Raw genomic sequence first — 16796 nt, forward strand, 5'->3', positions numbered from 1 at the left:
AAACTAGAACACTTTATAATATCATACACAAAAATAAACTCAAAATGGATGAAAGGTCTAAATGTAAGACCAGAAAGTATAAAACTCCTAGAGGAAAACATAGGCAAAACACTCTGACATTAATCACAGCAGGATCCTCTATGACCCACCTCCCAGAGTAATGGAAATAAAAGCAAAAAATAAACAAATGGGACCTAATTAAACTTAAAAGCTTTTGCACAACAAAGGAAACTATAAGCAAGGTGAAAAGACAGCCTTCAGAATGGGAGAAAATAACAGCAAGCAAAGCAACTGACAAAGAATTAATCTCAAAAATATACAAGCAGCTCCTGCAGCTCAATTCCAGAAAAAAAACAACCCAATCAAAAAATGGGCCAAAGAACTAAATAGACATTTCTCCAAAGAAGACATACAGATGGCTAACAAATACATGAAAAGATGCTCAACATCACTCATTATCAGAGAAATGCAAATCAAAACCACAATGAGGTACCATCTCACGCTGGTCAGAATGGCTACTATCAAAAAGTCTACAAACAAAAAATGCTGGAGAGGGTACAGAGAAAAGGGAACCCTCTTACACTGTTGGTGGGAATGCAAACTAGTACAGCCACTATGGAAAACAGCATGGAGATTCCTTAAAAAACTGGAAATAGAACTATACGACTCAGCAATCCCACTGCTGGGCATACACACTGAGGAACCAAAATTGAAAGAGACACGTGTACCTCAGTGTTCATCGCAGCACTGTTTTCAATAGCCAGGACATGGAAGAAACCTAGATGTTCATCGGCAGACAAATAGATAAGCAAGTTTTGGTACACACACACAATGGAATATTACTCAGCTATTAAAAAGAATGCATTTGAATCAGTTCTAATGAGGTGGATGAAACTGGAGCCTATTATACAGAGTGAAGTAAGTCAGAAAGAAAAACACCAATACAATATATTAATGCATATATATGGAATTTAGAAAGATGGTAATGATGACCCTATATGCAAGACAGCAGAAGAGACACAGTGTAAAGAACAGTCTTTTGGACTCTGTGGGAGAGGGAGAGGGTGGGATGATTTGAGAGAATAGCAATGACACATGTATATTATCATATGTGAAATAGATCGCCAGTCCAGATTCGATGCATGAGACAGGGTGCTCAGGGCTGGTCCAGTGGGACGACCCTGAGAGATGGGGTGTAGAGGGGGGTGGAAGAGGGGTTCAAGATGGGGAACACATGTACTCCTATGGCTGATTCATGTCGATGTATGGCAAAAACCACTAAAATACTGTAAATTAATTAGCCTCTAATTAAAATAAATTAATTTAAAAATAAATAAATAAATTCCATTTTCCATTATTGTTCAGCCCCATCTACTTTAACAGTTTAACTTTCCATGAGTAAAATTTTATAACCATTACTAAGAAAGAGCATTCTTTCACAAGAGTTTTTACTGAAGTCTCATATCTGTAAGATTCCATGTCTGAAATCATATGTTTATTATATATATTTACTATGTATATATGAGATACAAAGTATGTAGTAATACTGTCAAAGTTTTAACCACACTTATTATATTACATTATCAGGTACTACTCTACATTTTTAACATTATTTAACTGATTTAATCCTCACACATGTGAAGACGAAATTATTACCAGATAAATGCATGTGTAAATCCTGTACAAGCCCAAATACGTAATAAACGAAATACAAAATGCTCAAGTGTACTTATAAAACAGAAGGAATTGAAATCTGAAGTAATAGAAGCATTCACTGGTGGCATACAGACCAAATTAATTTTTTTGTACTTTTTTATTATAAAAGTGGCTAGATTTCAAAGCATCACCAAAATGCGAACCAAGAATCACAAAATAAAGTTCAAACTCCTTTCTGTGACTTTTCAGACCTTTTAGCATCTGATTATGTCTCCAGCCTCATCCACTAATTCTTATCAAGCCCTTCCCTCACCTCCATTAATCAGCATACAAGCAGATGCTCAGGGCTCTGCATGTGCATTTCACACACACATGCATCCACACACTTACAAATATAGCTTACTGAGCTACTTTTATCCTCTTGATATTTCTACGCTTTCTTGCTCTAGGATCTTTTCACTTTAAGATGTCCACCCTTGGGTTACTGCCTGCAGCTCTACTTCATCTCACATTTTTCTGCACACAAAGCTGTCCTCATCATTCAAGACTCTGCTGAGAGATCTTGCCTCACTCCCTGTTTGTTCTCATAACTCTAAGTACTTCTGCCAACATTTGCCTTATAATACTCTGTAATCACTTCTGTGCTTATCTGTATCTTGTGCAGTACTATGGGAATAGAAAAGGCAAGACATATTTATATTTTTGCTACTATTTCCCCAGCACAAAGCCCAGAGCCAGCAGCAGTACTAAATCAATAAACAAAAATTAATCAGATGAATAAACAAATGAATGGCTTTATCACCTACAGGTTTCCAATAAAAACATTTTGAAACACACTCAGAAAGAACATATATTGTAATTTTCAGGTTCAAAAAAGAAACCATGTATGCAGGCTACTTACAAGGAATTGCTAAGGAATGTAAACAGTGCAGTACATGGAGCACAATTTCCTCTTCATCTTCAAAATTTTTTAATGCACTGAGCAATATCATATAATCTTTATTCTCAACAAATTCAGTCAGTTGTTCCTCTGAAACTAAAAAATGAAAGACAAAATACTGACAGAGCTGAAACATGATTTAAAAGTTTAATTACTCAAAAATATACTACTTTTTGTTGTCCCCTTTTCCTCCTGTCCCCAACCCCTCCCAGCATCACAGTCTTTTCCAATGAGTCAACTCTTCGCATCAGGTGGCCAAAGTACTGGAGTTTCAGCTTTAGCATCATTCCTTCCAAAGAACACACAGGACTGATCTCCTTTAGAATGGACTGGTTGGATCTCCTTGCAGTTCAAGGGACTCTCAAGAGTCTTCTCCAACACCACAGTTCAAAAGCATCAATTCTTCTGCACTCAGCTTTCTTCAACAAATGTCCTCATTAATTTTCATAATTAGTCTTTGGATCAAGCAGTGAGTTTCATTTAGAGTCATTTTATTGGATGGGAACCTCAAAAACATGTATAAAAATCTGGTTTATCTGGCCTGAGAATAACACTGACATAAATGTTAGAAAATGCAGCACTCTTCATGATCAACATTAGTTTCTGTTGTTCAACTTTATACCAATAGTCCATGTAGTATAATGTGAAATTGATTGGGTTCTTTTAATAAAGGTGGAGTGTCACCAAATCTTCTCATTTTATGGAACAGTTTCCAGAGCATAGTTTTAAATTTTGAAAATTCACTTTACAGGTGTCACTAAGTCCTGGGGAACCTGAAACTCTTCAAAACTTCAGAAGTGTTTCTAGTCTACATTTACAATCACATTGTTAGCGTTGATCTTTCTATCACAGTAAGATCTTCTTTTCAACATTCCTTGGTGCCTCTTCACAGGTCTTGGATCCCACAACACTGGACAGAATTATGTTAACCCTTCTTTCATGAATAATGATGTGCCCTTAAACTGCAGCACAGACGATTACAAGCTCTCAAGACAATAACTCCTCAAATTCTATTCTGCCCAATTCTTATCAAAAGCTTAGTTGCCAGATGTAACATTTAGAGAAGATAGCCTGAGAGACATGCACCTCCTCCATTCCTCTCCTCCACCAAGCCCCTTCATCAGAGAGCTGAGGCCCAGGCCCAAACTGTGCTCTTTGATAGTCTTTCACTGAAATGACACTGCGTTCCTTACAGAATGTGCGCATTTTATCACCTCATCCAGGGAGACTCAAGGAGGATTTTCCCCAAGTCTCCCATGATTGCTTCTTCTGATTAATGGGTTTACTTTTATTTCAAGTAACTTTGTAATCAATGTTTCTGCCTCTTTCCTTTGCCTGATAGAAAGCAAAGTACCGAATTTCTGGTCCATCTCTCTGCAAAGATACAGGATCTGAAGCAATAAATTTAACCTAGCATCATGTTTTCCCTTCACCCATTTCCTCATTCATTTTTCCCTTCTAATGTATTATAAATATCTATAAACTATTTTAAGTCTTCTTAGAATAAGGCAGGAAATTAAACAGTATAAGGTGATCTATTCCAGTCCTGGATCCACCAGAAACTGGAATAGGCAAACTGGTATGGACACAGGCCCCACGAGGTTCTTCTTATTCTAAACCCTGACCATTGTTGGCTCTCACAATGACATAAAAGGTGCTCTCAAAAAACTTAGTCAAATGAACTGTAATGGAGATAACTAGCTGTGTGCCTTCAGGCAGGTTACTCATTTCACTTCTCTGATCCATTTCCTCATCAAGCCAGTGGAAGAACCAAAGGTTCCAACTAACTATAAAATTACATGGCTATCTCTGTCATCAATCTCAGTGTTATGTGATAAAATACATATTAGTCTTATTCCTAAGGGAAACTTTGTAAACTTTCTGTTCTTTAGCCAGAGCCTTGAGCAATGTCTAAAATCTCTGGTGATGACTTAACATCATAAACCCAAATTTAACCTGTGCTTGACTTCATAGTTTTACTTTTTTCTTTTTTAACTCCTACACATCCGGTTTACAAAGTGAACCTATGCCTTGTTAAGCAATGGAAGAAAGTTTACTACAATTACATAATTTATAATCCATGAATGAAATTTATTCTGTAAAAAACAAGCAATATTTCTGAATTAACTCCATTATCTATCCTTCACTGACAACTCAAATTTTAATAAATAGTATAGTTTTAAATATCTTCTTATCATGATAATTAATCCTACTTTTCCTACTATAAATCCTTATAAACCCTTTTTTCTTATATAAATATCAATATAAAGAGTTTGACATTTTTAAATACCTCTCTCAAACAGCACATGTAAAACTTTACATCCAAGTTTCTGGACTTCATCACTGGCTGAAAATGTGCGCATGGCATCGAAGATTAACAAGAAAATATCACTTTCTTCATCCAATATCAGCAAAGTGATTTTACCTATTTTGAAGAGAATAATAAGCTCCAAGTAAATAGCTGCTTTAACATTTAATGTCTTAATTTTTACATGAGGGCTATGATGGTTTGTGAACTTCTCTTTTTGATGAACCAATTAATTGCCCCAGCTGTTAGCCCTATCAAGATCTATGGTCTTTCTAAATGAGATAAATCCCTAGTACACTTTCCTATAACTTTATGATTCCCAATCAATGACCATTACCAAGACCTCTTGCCCCAAACTCCTGAAATATTTCTGCCTCTTAAACAACATCATCTGAATGCTCCATGGCCACCCCAAACCTCACCTACTCCAATTGCATCTCTTCATCAATGATACCACCTTGGATCCAATAGTTACCAGGGAAATTTAAGTCATCTTCCTTCTTTCATTCTCCCTCTTCTCATTCTGCCCAACCAAAGAATCAACTCATACTAAGTCCTTCAAGTCTAACCTCTAAATATTTCAAAAAGTCCTTTTGAACTAGGCCCCTCCATTTCTATTTTGTTCTGGACCCCATCCCCTCTCACCTAGAATGCAAACACAATTGCTTAACTGCTCTGCTTGGTGCAAACTCCTACCTAACTAGTTGATCCCCTGCACTATATTTCTATAACATAAATGTGATCTATAATTCCCTTTGAAGTCTTCTAAGACATTCTCATACTCCTCAATCTGACAAACGAGACACTTCACAGATTACATGTATCTCATCAGCCTCATGTCCCTCCCTGAACTACTGACTCCAAACACGCTAAGCTCTCTGCTCATCACAAACACATTTCCTTTGATATAAATTTTTGCATTTGCACTAGCTGAGTGGAATGCCCTTGCCCTTTTCTACACCAAATATAATGCTACCTTAATTCAAGGCATAACATAAACAGCACCTATTCAGTCAATAAAAACTGTAGGAGGGGTAGTCATAGCATACACGTGTACAGCACATAACACATCAGACTTAGGTTGAAGCACTGACAGTTCACTCTAACATGTGTAAATCACCACAGCCCCACGAGACAGATGCAATCCTCATGTCAGAGATGAGAAAACAACCACAGAAGTGACCCAGTAACTCTGCCCAAAGTGAACAAACAAGAGTCAGAGCTGGATTAAAATTTAGACAGGTCACGGACATGCCCTTAAATCCCACAAATAAGCCGAGCTTCTCTCTGTGTTCCTATGGTAGTTTTCTTCCTATTTCTGTTATGGTACTTTTCTTATTAAACTGAAATTATCTCTTTAAATGCTTTTTATCTCTTTGTTGGGCTGTTCAATTCTGTAGCCACTAATCGCATGAGGCTACTTAAACTCAAATTTAAATTAAGTAAAATTAAATAAAATTAAAATTTAGCTCCTCACATTTCCCAAGTTCAACCACCACATACGGCTATGAGCCATGATTTTAAACATGTACAGTATTTCCTTCATTGCAAAAAGCTGTATTAGACAATGCTGCTAGACTGTGAACTTCTTCATTGCAGGAACTCTGCCTCAGCTGTCTGAGAGTTCTCTAGTAGCCAGCGTAGCAGTAAGTGCCCAATAACTATCGCATCAGTTAACAAATAAGCCAAACAAAAAGTGATTCATAAATTAGCCTCTAATAAAGTATCTGAAATGAACTCTAAAACACTTTACAAACTTCCCTAAAAACTCAAAATTCTCAATGGTATAGGGAAGAAATTAACTAGTCTTTTGCAAAACACATATCAAATTTCTTAACTGTCTGCATGCTGCTAATCTCAACATATTCATATTGCGAGATTTTTCAAATTCATAAACCACCTGTCCATCGCCAAATGCAGAATAAATCTTCACACACTCCCAAAAAAGACTCCCAAGGATGAGTTTAAGATAAATCATGATTAAGACTAGTTTGGAGGAGGAAATGACAAACCACTCCACTATTCTTGCCTGGAGAATCCCATGGACATAGGTGCCTGGTGGGCTACAGTCCATGGGGTCACAAGGGTTGGACAAAACTTGGCAACTAAACCGCCAAGACTAGTTAGCAAATTCTATTACATATTGTAATAAAAGGCTCTGGTGAAGTGGTGAGGACCTTCAGACCTTTCCTATCCCTCTTCTTTTATTCTCTGATCTTCACCCTCTGTCTTCCTTTTTCTTTCTCCTAATGGGCCTTCATCACTTGGCAGGGATTATGAAAGCATTTAAAATCTTACCACCCACACTTCCAGCTCCTCTCATGCTCTCCTCCTAGACCTCTGCAATGTTGCAAATGCTGTTCTCTTGACCTCAAGTACCCTTCACACGTTGAAGGAAAGCCTCCCTATCCTTTCTGATTAGCTTCCCTGTAAGCAGTCTTTCTTCTTAGAATCTTACATCACAGCAAGTGTCCAGCACAGCAATGATCACAACGATTGCACCAGAGCAACTCTTTGTTTCCAGGTCCATTATCCTTCAAGCAGAAGTTTACTCAGGAAAAGAACCTGACATGTGAAATAAGAACCTGTTTCTACTGCTTTTTGCTGAGGCAATCTCTCTGGTTTCAGGGTTCACTCAAGGGATGTTTTGAGGATTATGTTTTTAAAAGCATATGAAGTATTTTACATGTTAAACCTAGCATTTAGCAAGCACAAAAGAAGAAAGGCTATATATTTTTATTATGACATATTACTATTGTCATACTCTACATGTTTTATAGAAAGTACATTAGAGATATAATGGAGAACAAATACTCATGACAGGACACGTATGGCTAACAAACTAATGGGAATATGAGATGCGGGACCAGATCAGAGGAGCAAAGCTGAGGACAGAAATTAAATTTGGGAATAATATACAAGGTGATGTTTAAGGCCAATATGTTGGGTGGTATTTTTGAGAGAAAAAGTTTAGAGAAAAGAGATAAGGAGAGAAAAGGAAAATGGATACACAGAATTTTGGAAATCATCAATATTGAGGTTATAATATTATATTTTTTAAAAAAGTTAAAATATATTCAGTAAATGGTTTAAATTATTTTTTAACTTGTGTCAACATTAGAAATATGGGTGTATATATACTACCTGAAGTTAGGAGAAGATCTAAGGCCTTCAATCCAACTGTTGTCAGGTTGACACTGGCATTATGAACTGTTAGCATTTTAAGAATCAATCTGTAATTAAAAACAAAAATCAAGATCATCCTAGATGTTTATTCTTTTAGATATTGTCTCTTACTCATCTACATTGTTATTTATCTCATTGCACTTCATTCCCTATATTGAAGCTAGTGTGTTTTTTTCCCTATAAACCTGAGCCAGGCTTACAATGATTAACAGGGAATTATGAGTCTCAACAGAAAAGTTATAACTTTTTCCTCAAAATATTTTTCAATTATTAACTATTTCACTCAATTCTATATTCAAAATAATACAGAACTAAATGTACTAAGGGATTAGTCATTTTATATGTGATATAAACTTGTGAATATTATGTGACACATATTTATGTATTAAATTATAGAGATGTAATTAAAATGTTAGCTTGTATACAAAAATTAAAAACCATTTGAATATTTATATTATTCACTTTTTATTATTTTTAAAAGAGAAATTGATATTATAGAAAGTGAACCTAGTATATCAGTAATATTGTCAGTTCAAATACATTTGATTTGAGCCCCTGAGTTATTAATTTTAAAATATACAGGCTGTAGTCTATTTCTACTCAGGGCTGACTAATTTTAAAAATACAATCTATAGTTTATTCCTACCTAGTGCTGCTTGGCTTTCTATTGTTAGAAAATAGAGCTTCCATGGCTTCACTTAGATTCAAGAAACTCGGCACATGGTCTCTAGCGATGAGGTAAGGAATTGAGAGACTCCTTCAACTCTGTTAATTCTCCTCCTACCTACACTGCCCCTACCTCTTCTTGAATCATTCCCACTATTCCTGACTTCATTACCACACAAGAGATTTCGCCTTTAGTACTGTAAGCCTTTAGGGAGGAAAAGTCCTTGAATACCAGGAGATATGTTTCACAATAACTATTGGCTGGAAATGATCTAATATACTCCACTATAGAGAAGAGTGTGTCTATATTGTTCACACTACTTCTGGCCTAAAGGAGGGGTGTAATAAATACCCGATGAACCGAAGATGAATAAATGATGAGTGAGCAAATAAATGAATGAAAAGAAACTTCCTGCAGAAACATTCACGTAAGTTAACTGGAACATTCAGTTTGTACTAAAATATGACTAAGTATGTTTTCCAAGTCTCCCTAAAGTTACAGATTACAAACCTTTGGGGATTTTGGAAATTCTCATCCAAACCAAGGGACACATAACATTATAACTATTAATTGCAGGCATATTATGCCTAATTCTTCATTAAATGCTGTATTCCCTTGAGTTAATACTTTTCTTGTTATAGCCCATCACACTTTTGCCCTATAGGAATGCAACTTTATCTAATGCTTTTGGAGGGTGGCACCTGACTTTAGAACAATCACCTTTAGAGAAAAATAAGTTTTCTGAAGAAAGGGTCATAAAATGTTAACAGCCCTCCTGGCCAGAAGTTGATGTAAATCACCTAAAACTTTTGCATATGATAAGTGTGCAGAAATAAAGCCTGGCTTCGATAAGGATCAAGGACTGCTGACCTTGCATGACTATACCCCTTCCCCCATTATCCTCTGCTGCTGCTGCTGCTGCTGCTAAGTCGCTTCAGTCGTGTCCAACTCTGTGCGACCCCATAGACGGCAGCCCACCAGGCTCCCCCGTCCCTGGGATTCTCCAGGCAAGAACACTGGAGTGGGTTGCCATTTCCTTCTCCAATGCATGAAAGTGAAAAGTGAAAGTGAAGTCGCTCAGTCGTGTCCGACTCTTAGCGACCCCATGGACTGTAGCCCGCCAGGCTCCTCCATCCGTGGGATTTTCCAGGCAAAAGTACTGGAGTGGGGTGCCCTCTATGCATAACTTAAGGTATAAAAACTACTTTGGAAAATAAAGTGCGGGCCTTGCTCACCAAAAAATAAATAAATAAATAAATGTTGTATTCTTTATTATTGACATAGAATTTCAGGGATTAGTTTGGAGATGAGAATATCTATTAATTGTAAACAGTCTCTTTGCAAAGCACAGTCTTTAATGCTAGAATCTGAAAAACAGCAACTCATATTTATCAAAGATGGAAAAATACACAAGCATAGGTGTACTCGCCTATGAACAAACAGCTCTTATTTGTCTACACTTGCAGCCACGGTTAAAACTAATAGAGATGTAAAATTTAGTTTTGCATTAATTATGTTCTCCACAGCAATATATCTTTGGAAATTAAAGTATTCACTTTTCTGAGGTAAAGAAAAGTCACATTAAGTATAAAGAACACCTAAACTTGATGACAGAAGATATTTTATTAAATGTCAAGAAACAAAAAAGTTATCCAACAGTTATCCAAAGTTATCCAAAAAGGATTTTCCTGGAAACACAGAAAAAATTTTCTTAACTAATTATGGCTAAAGAAGTAGTTTCGAAGTCATTGTGTTGAAAACTGCAATAACATAGCTAGTAAATAGCTATCAAGATTTGGCTGCAGATGTGCTGAAAGATAATTTCCTCTTTTTCCTTCATTTTGAAAGCTGCATTTAAGCTCATTAAATATATACATATGAATATACATAAATGTGCTTTTTAAAGACAGTAAAGCATACATTTCTAAATTGCGTGGAAAATCCCATGGACGGAGGAGCCTGGTGGGCTGCAGTCCATGGGGTCGCTAAGAGTCGGGTGCGACTGAGCAACTTCACTTTCACTTTTCACTTTCATACATTGGAGAAGGAAATGGCAACCCACTCCAGTGTTCTTGCCTGGAGAATCCCAGGGACGGGGGAGCCTGGTGGGCTGCCGTCTATGGGGTCGCACAGAGTTGGACACAACTGAAGAGACTTAGCAGCAGCAGCAGCAGCAGCAGAGAACATTTTAGTTTCCATATGTTTGTTTTGAAGAAGTAGTGGTTTGTGTCCTGTGCGTGTGCTAAGTCGCTTCAGTCATGTCCTGCTTGGTGCAACCCTATGGACTGTAGCCACCAGGCTCCTCTGTCCGTGGGACTCTCCAGGCAAGAATACTGGAGTGGGTTGCTGTGCCCTCCTCCAGGGGATCATCCCAACCCAAGGACTGAACCCAAGTCTCTTCAGTCTCCTGTATTGGTGGTAGGGTTCTTTACCACTAGCGCCACCTGGGAGGCCAGTGTTTTGTGTCAATTCTACTATTAAAAAGTAAAAAAAAAAAAAAAGAAAGAAAGAAAGAAATCTATTATTCGCTTGAATTCATAAGCATTCATCAACAATCTACAATTTAATCAATTGTATAACTATTATTATATTAAAATAACAACATCTAACATTTTACCTCAAATAAGCTCTCTATAAATGTAAATCATTGATTCAAGGAAAACTACATGTATTTTAAAGGATTTTTATCAGTTTGGCTTGAATTGCAAATACAGTGTATCAAGAAAAGGGCTGTCATACAGATATTTAGTGCAGTATATTTTTACATACTTACTGGTGAACCCCAAGGACTTCCCAATCATGTCCAATATCATGGGGTCCCATTAAGCTTTGCATTGTATTTGGACAGATTTCTATTAATTTGCATAAAAGTGACCAACCCACCTAAAAATAAGAAACAAATATTCACATTTTAAAACAAACACACATATATTGAACATATTTAGTCAAAGAATCTCTTCATTCTTAATAGACTAGGTGACTATTATTTTAAAATAGTTATTTTAAAACAAACTTATATTCAAAATTATACTAAAAAGGAGTATAACAAAATTATACTCAAAAAGCAAGTCATACAATTAGAAAACATCTTTCTCCAAAAATCTACTGAAAGGGCATACAAAAAGTAATATTTCTGAATGATAAAGGAAACAAATTGCTTATTGTCTAAATAAAAAGCAATAAAATAAAACTTAAAAAATAGTTTTAGAGGACATACCAAGACTATGACGTACAGGAAAGGCTGATCTCAGGGCTTTGTACTTTTTAAGGCACATCCACCTGACAGAATTTATTTTAGATATTTAGGATTTTAACTAAAAGAAGAAATGAAGTAGTTTGGAATGGAAGATTAGGAAAAGCCAGAGATTTTGACGGCCAAGTGTAAATTATCAGGAAAGACGGCTCCCCAGATAATAAAGCTAGGACAAATGGCAAGAGAAGCAGCACTGTCTGATGACAGTGTAACGTCTTTCACAGGAAGAAGAGAAAGGCACTATGAGATGGAGAGCAGGCAGAACTTTTCAATGGACTCCTCTAGACTTCTTCAGTGTACCTAAATATGGGTTGATGAGGTCGAGACATCACAAATGTCCTTTAAGTCTTTCATATTTCCAAATGAATTATGATTTTACTGATGCATTTTAAATATACCTTCATTCACTTCACTTATACAAGTGATGCCAGATTGAGTAAGTTGCTCTTTACTTCTAAAACATACGTTTTTAAATATTAATGATACTTTAATTAACTCACTCTTCCTGCCATATATTTCTCTCCAAATATAAGGACTCTTCAATTCTTTTTACTTTGTTACAAAACTACACTTGATATGGTCAAAAAAAGAATATGCATAGATATTCAGTTCTACAGATTCATGGAGAAGTGCCTAACCATGATGTGTGATAAATACCAATATAATATGAATTTTGAAAGCTGGATTCACTGTCAGCTAGAGTTGCTCAGGGAAGAAAATAATACAGAAAAAGTGTGATTTGAGTCAGATTTCAAAAGAACTACAAATTTGTTCACTTAAAACAGTGCAAGGGAAACTTCTAAAACTGATGAGCTGTGAGGAAGAGAAGTAAGATTCTAAATAGTCCTCAGGCTGCCAGAGAGGGGTCCATTGCTAAATGTGACTGAATGTGTGAATTGGAGCTGAGTGGCACAGAGTTGGATGACCAGGGGAGAAATTTCTATGCATCTGAAGAGGAATAATGGCACACATTTCCTAATTGTTTACAGGAATAAACAAGGGGTATTTAATATGATAAAAGTGTTTATACAAGAGTTATTTACAAATACTATTTCCAGATCTTTTCTGGATTAAGCATGAATTGCTTTACTCTGTCATTACTTGCTCTTACACAATTTCAAATTCCTTGAAAAGGAAGTAATTTTTGACAGCTATTTTTACCTATATTTGAGTAGACATCCTCCTCCACGTAAGCCGAACAGATATTGACAATCCAGATGCCATAGAAACTGGCTATTTCTGTGCTTTCATAAAATATATCAAGATTTTTTCAACTAAGTATTTCAAAAGTAACATTTGGAACAGTTTCTGGAGGGAAATAAATCATAAATCACACAGGATGCTATACTCATCTCTGCACCTGCATGGCTGACTCAAGGAAAAACCCTGTTTTGCTTTGGTTGGTGAAATAGCAGCATCAGTAAAATTGCTTTGCAAAAAGACTGAAGTAACTGAGCTTCTATGATTAAATAGAATCGCTAGCTGCAAAGTGGAGGTAACAAATGATCCATTAATGTATTCAATTAAAAGCTTATCTTTCAAAAAGAGAAACCTCCCATCTTGGACAGTCGTAATACAATTGGTAGTTTCACTTCATTATAATTATTCTGTAAACTCAAGTTATCTAATTAATGCACAATGGGAAACATCTAGGGTTTAAAGAAAATTTTAGTCACTTGCATATATTTCACTCACATCAAAGATGGAAACTGTGTGAATAAAGTAATGTAAAACTGAAGAACACAGAGAAATGTTCAGATGATTTGCAGGAAAAGAAATTTGTAAGACAAATAGCCTAAGTATCAACTGTCTAAAGACTGTGATTATTAAGGAGAACTAATAAAGTATGAAAAGACATTGAAAATAAAAATTCAGAGTCAGGAATGTCATGTTAAATTCTAAAAACAAACCTTGATGTTTATTTTTGAAGGGTAATTTAATTCCCTAAATTCATCAAGTGCTTTTATTTCAGTACTTTCAGCTGATTCAAATGTATAAAGCTTTTTACCAGTAATATGCATAAATTTGAAGAAGACAATATTTTCTTTTGAGTATTAAAACATCCCTTTGATAAGATCAATGATAATTTAAATCAATAACGTCAGTAGGCATAGCATGGCCACAATATTTGTACCAAACCACTATACTCTTTAGTTATACAAAAAGCTTGTGAATTCAGCACCTATTGTATTATGAAAAAAGATTTTGAAGGTGTGTGAAACTTGAGTTCTGACTCTGTTACTTGCTCTGTGGTCCTAAATGAGCTATTTACTCTGAGAAAAAAATATTCAGTGAGATTTCTGAAAGGGAAGCAGATTTCATCAAGAATCAAATGATAACTACACAAACATAATGCCTTTTGCAGGTTAATATACTGCGCTGCAACTAGTAATTCTATTCCATTAAATCACCAAATCAAAAGACAATTCCTGATTTTCTTACATACTCTGTCTTTGGTACCTACTGGGCAAGGATATTGAATGACATTCATAACTACCCCAAACAAACATGTCTGGGCTCTGGCAGTTTCTAAAATGAAGAAAAATTAGGAGGTGGGTATGTTGCAGACTCCCTTGGATTCTCAAGTCTAGCACTACCTCCTCTGCAGACCAAGCCTACCCAGGGCCCAGCTGTTCAGAGTTGTACCTGGCAGAGGAGACTCTACCAAAAACAGAATCCAAGGAATGGAGTGTGACAAACAAGGCAATTTTGAACACCAAAGCAGAGGCAAGTAAGAAGGATGATGTGGGTGGAGAGCAGCAAGCACAAAAGGCCAGTGCGGGAGAGTGAATCATGTTTCATAGGCAAAATTTCAGACACTGGGTGTTAAAAGAATAGTGTCTTTATCATGCCTCCATTTTTTTCTTGATCTTATTTACTAACAGCCTGAAAATCAATAGTCAGATGGGATATACTTCAGTTGAAGAAAAATAAAAGTACCCGTTTATCTCACATATATAGATCTTCATATAAAAGCTAGGTATATGGTTCACCCAAGCTAGACATAGCTGGACACAGAGATTAAGCATAAGATAATTGATACAGACAGAGATTCAGATAATTCTTACATAGGTCTAGCCTCTCAAGTAGATATTAAGAAACACTGCACCTAGATAGAGTTCAAAGTTCAATTCTCTTTCCGTTTAGAATCTAACATGCAAATGAGAAAACTTATGTCAGTTCCCTAAATCTCAAAATCTACAAAGGAAGTTAACCTTAAGCAGTAATTTTGTTTTGACGTAATTTTCATCTTAAGGCTCCTTTTCAAATATATCTGAGATATTTAACAAATTTCTGGGTTTCCTATGATACAGGTTCTAAAAGGTTCACTTTTACATTCATTTTATATGAAAACAGTTGAGAAGTACAGATTTAAACTTACAAGGGAATCCTAAAACATTACTCTCTTAAGATAATACAAGGTGTACTACAACTAAAGAAGGCTAGAAATCTGTCTTCAAGTTTAAAAAAGAAAACCTTAAACCTATGAGAGTTTGCCAGTAACTTCAAGTAATTAATTATTAATTCTATTATTGTTCATTATTCCTCTTTCCCAAACTATTCACAATGATGTCATCTCTAGAACATGCTGTACATTGGGAAGAATCTTAGAATAATTTCATTTAAACACTTACGAACACATCTAGCCAATGAAAGAAACCAAACCTCAACCCATTATTATTCCCCTCCCATCACCATCCATATTCTGTCAGTTAAAGTTACATCTTAATGATAATTAAGGAGCACAGAGTAGGCCCTCTTACACCGTTAACATTTGATAATGATTTAACAATGCTTCCATCTTAAAACCACAGACAGTGGTTTGTCAGGACAAATCTCAGAAATAACCCAGAACTCTGGGTACAAAGTATCAGTAGAAAAACACCTATTTCCAAAGAAGGGGAAATGGGCGAAATGAAAGCAACTCTTTTACCTGCTGCACACTAGCGACTCTCATATAGGAGTCCAAGACGATCAACAGAGGCACGTGGACATTTTTGTCTTGAAATAACTTGGAGGCTGGAAAAGAAGGGGGTTAAGGGAAAGGAGCAAAGTCACGATTCATGGCACCCTTTTAAGTCTGAAAAGGAGGGAGAAAGCAGAAGAAATGAGCGCAAGACCTTCCTAGAATTGTCGGTTCTTTTCTGCCCAAAGGAGTAGACAGCTTTCGACTTCTCAAGAGTGCAGGTTTGTGTGGCCACAAAGTTGGGAGGAGAAAGTTTGTTAAAAAGGCCTGGGAAAGCGGCGGGGGGCTGGGGGGGGGGGGGGGCAGTGCGGGCGGTAAGCAACAGTTTCCCGACAAAAGATTACCGTGATCGGCGTAAGTAAACACCAGCATATCCTCCAGGATTTGAACCAGCGTCTCTATCTGTTTTCCTTCCTGGACATTGTTCAGCCTAACTATCAACTTCTTCAGAGATTCCTCGTCCTCCTCCTCGCACCCCTGGCAGCTGCCACTGGCCATGACCGACCCTGCTCCAAACTGGCCGCCCCTCCTGCACTAAGGCCGAGAGCTCCGGGAAGGAAGAAGACGAGCCCAGCTCACCGGCCGTAGCCAGCACTCACAGCCAGCCGCATCAGCACCCACGCCCGCCTATTTATGCAAAGGTGGCGGCTCCCCGCCCTCTCTCGGAGCCCTCCTCCTCAGCGTCCTCCTCCCCCACCCAAGGCCAAAACCCCGAGCAGGAGCCTGCAGGAGAGAAGGCCGAGGTGTGGCCCAGCGTAGAACCTTGCCGGGTGGGCAGGACTACCGAGAGCGGCCCGGCCCGAGTGAGGCCGCGCCCGT

General features: G+C 37.0%; 1 protein-coding gene across 4 annotated transcripts in view; it reads right to left on the bottom strand.

Annotated features, from left to right (window-relative positions):
* The window catches only part of LRRK2 (leucine rich repeat kinase 2), a 211469-nt gene extending 194885 nt beyond the window's left edge, over positions 1 to 16584 (bottom strand). For all 4 annotated transcript variants that reach the window (XM_086399919.1, XM_086399918.1, XM_086399917.1 and 1 more), the window contains exons 1-6: positions 16322 to 16584; positions 15945 to 16030; positions 11531 to 11640; positions 8049 to 8137; positions 4887 to 5021; positions 2558 to 2692 (exon numbers count right to left, since the gene is read on the bottom strand). In XM_086399919.1, coding sequence (XP_086256045.1) covers positions 2558 to 2692; positions 4887 to 5021; positions 8049 to 8137; positions 11531 to 11640; positions 15945 to 16030; positions 16322 to 16475 — 709 coding nt within the window. In that variant the 5' untranslated portion in view covers positions 16476 to 16584. The remainder of the gene's footprint in view (positions 1 to 2557; positions 2693 to 4886; positions 5022 to 8048; positions 8138 to 11530; positions 11641 to 15944; positions 16031 to 16321) is intronic.
* Positions 16585 to 16796: the final 212 nt, after the last annotated feature.

This window comes from Bos grunniens, chromosome 5 (assembly GCF_055505025.1).
Source record: "Bos grunniens cultivar Pamir isolate PY7600 chromosome 5, Bosgru_T2T1.0, whole genome shotgun sequence".
Taxonomy (NCBI): domain Eukaryota; kingdom Metazoa; phylum Chordata; class Mammalia; order Artiodactyla; family Bovidae; genus Bos; species Bos grunniens.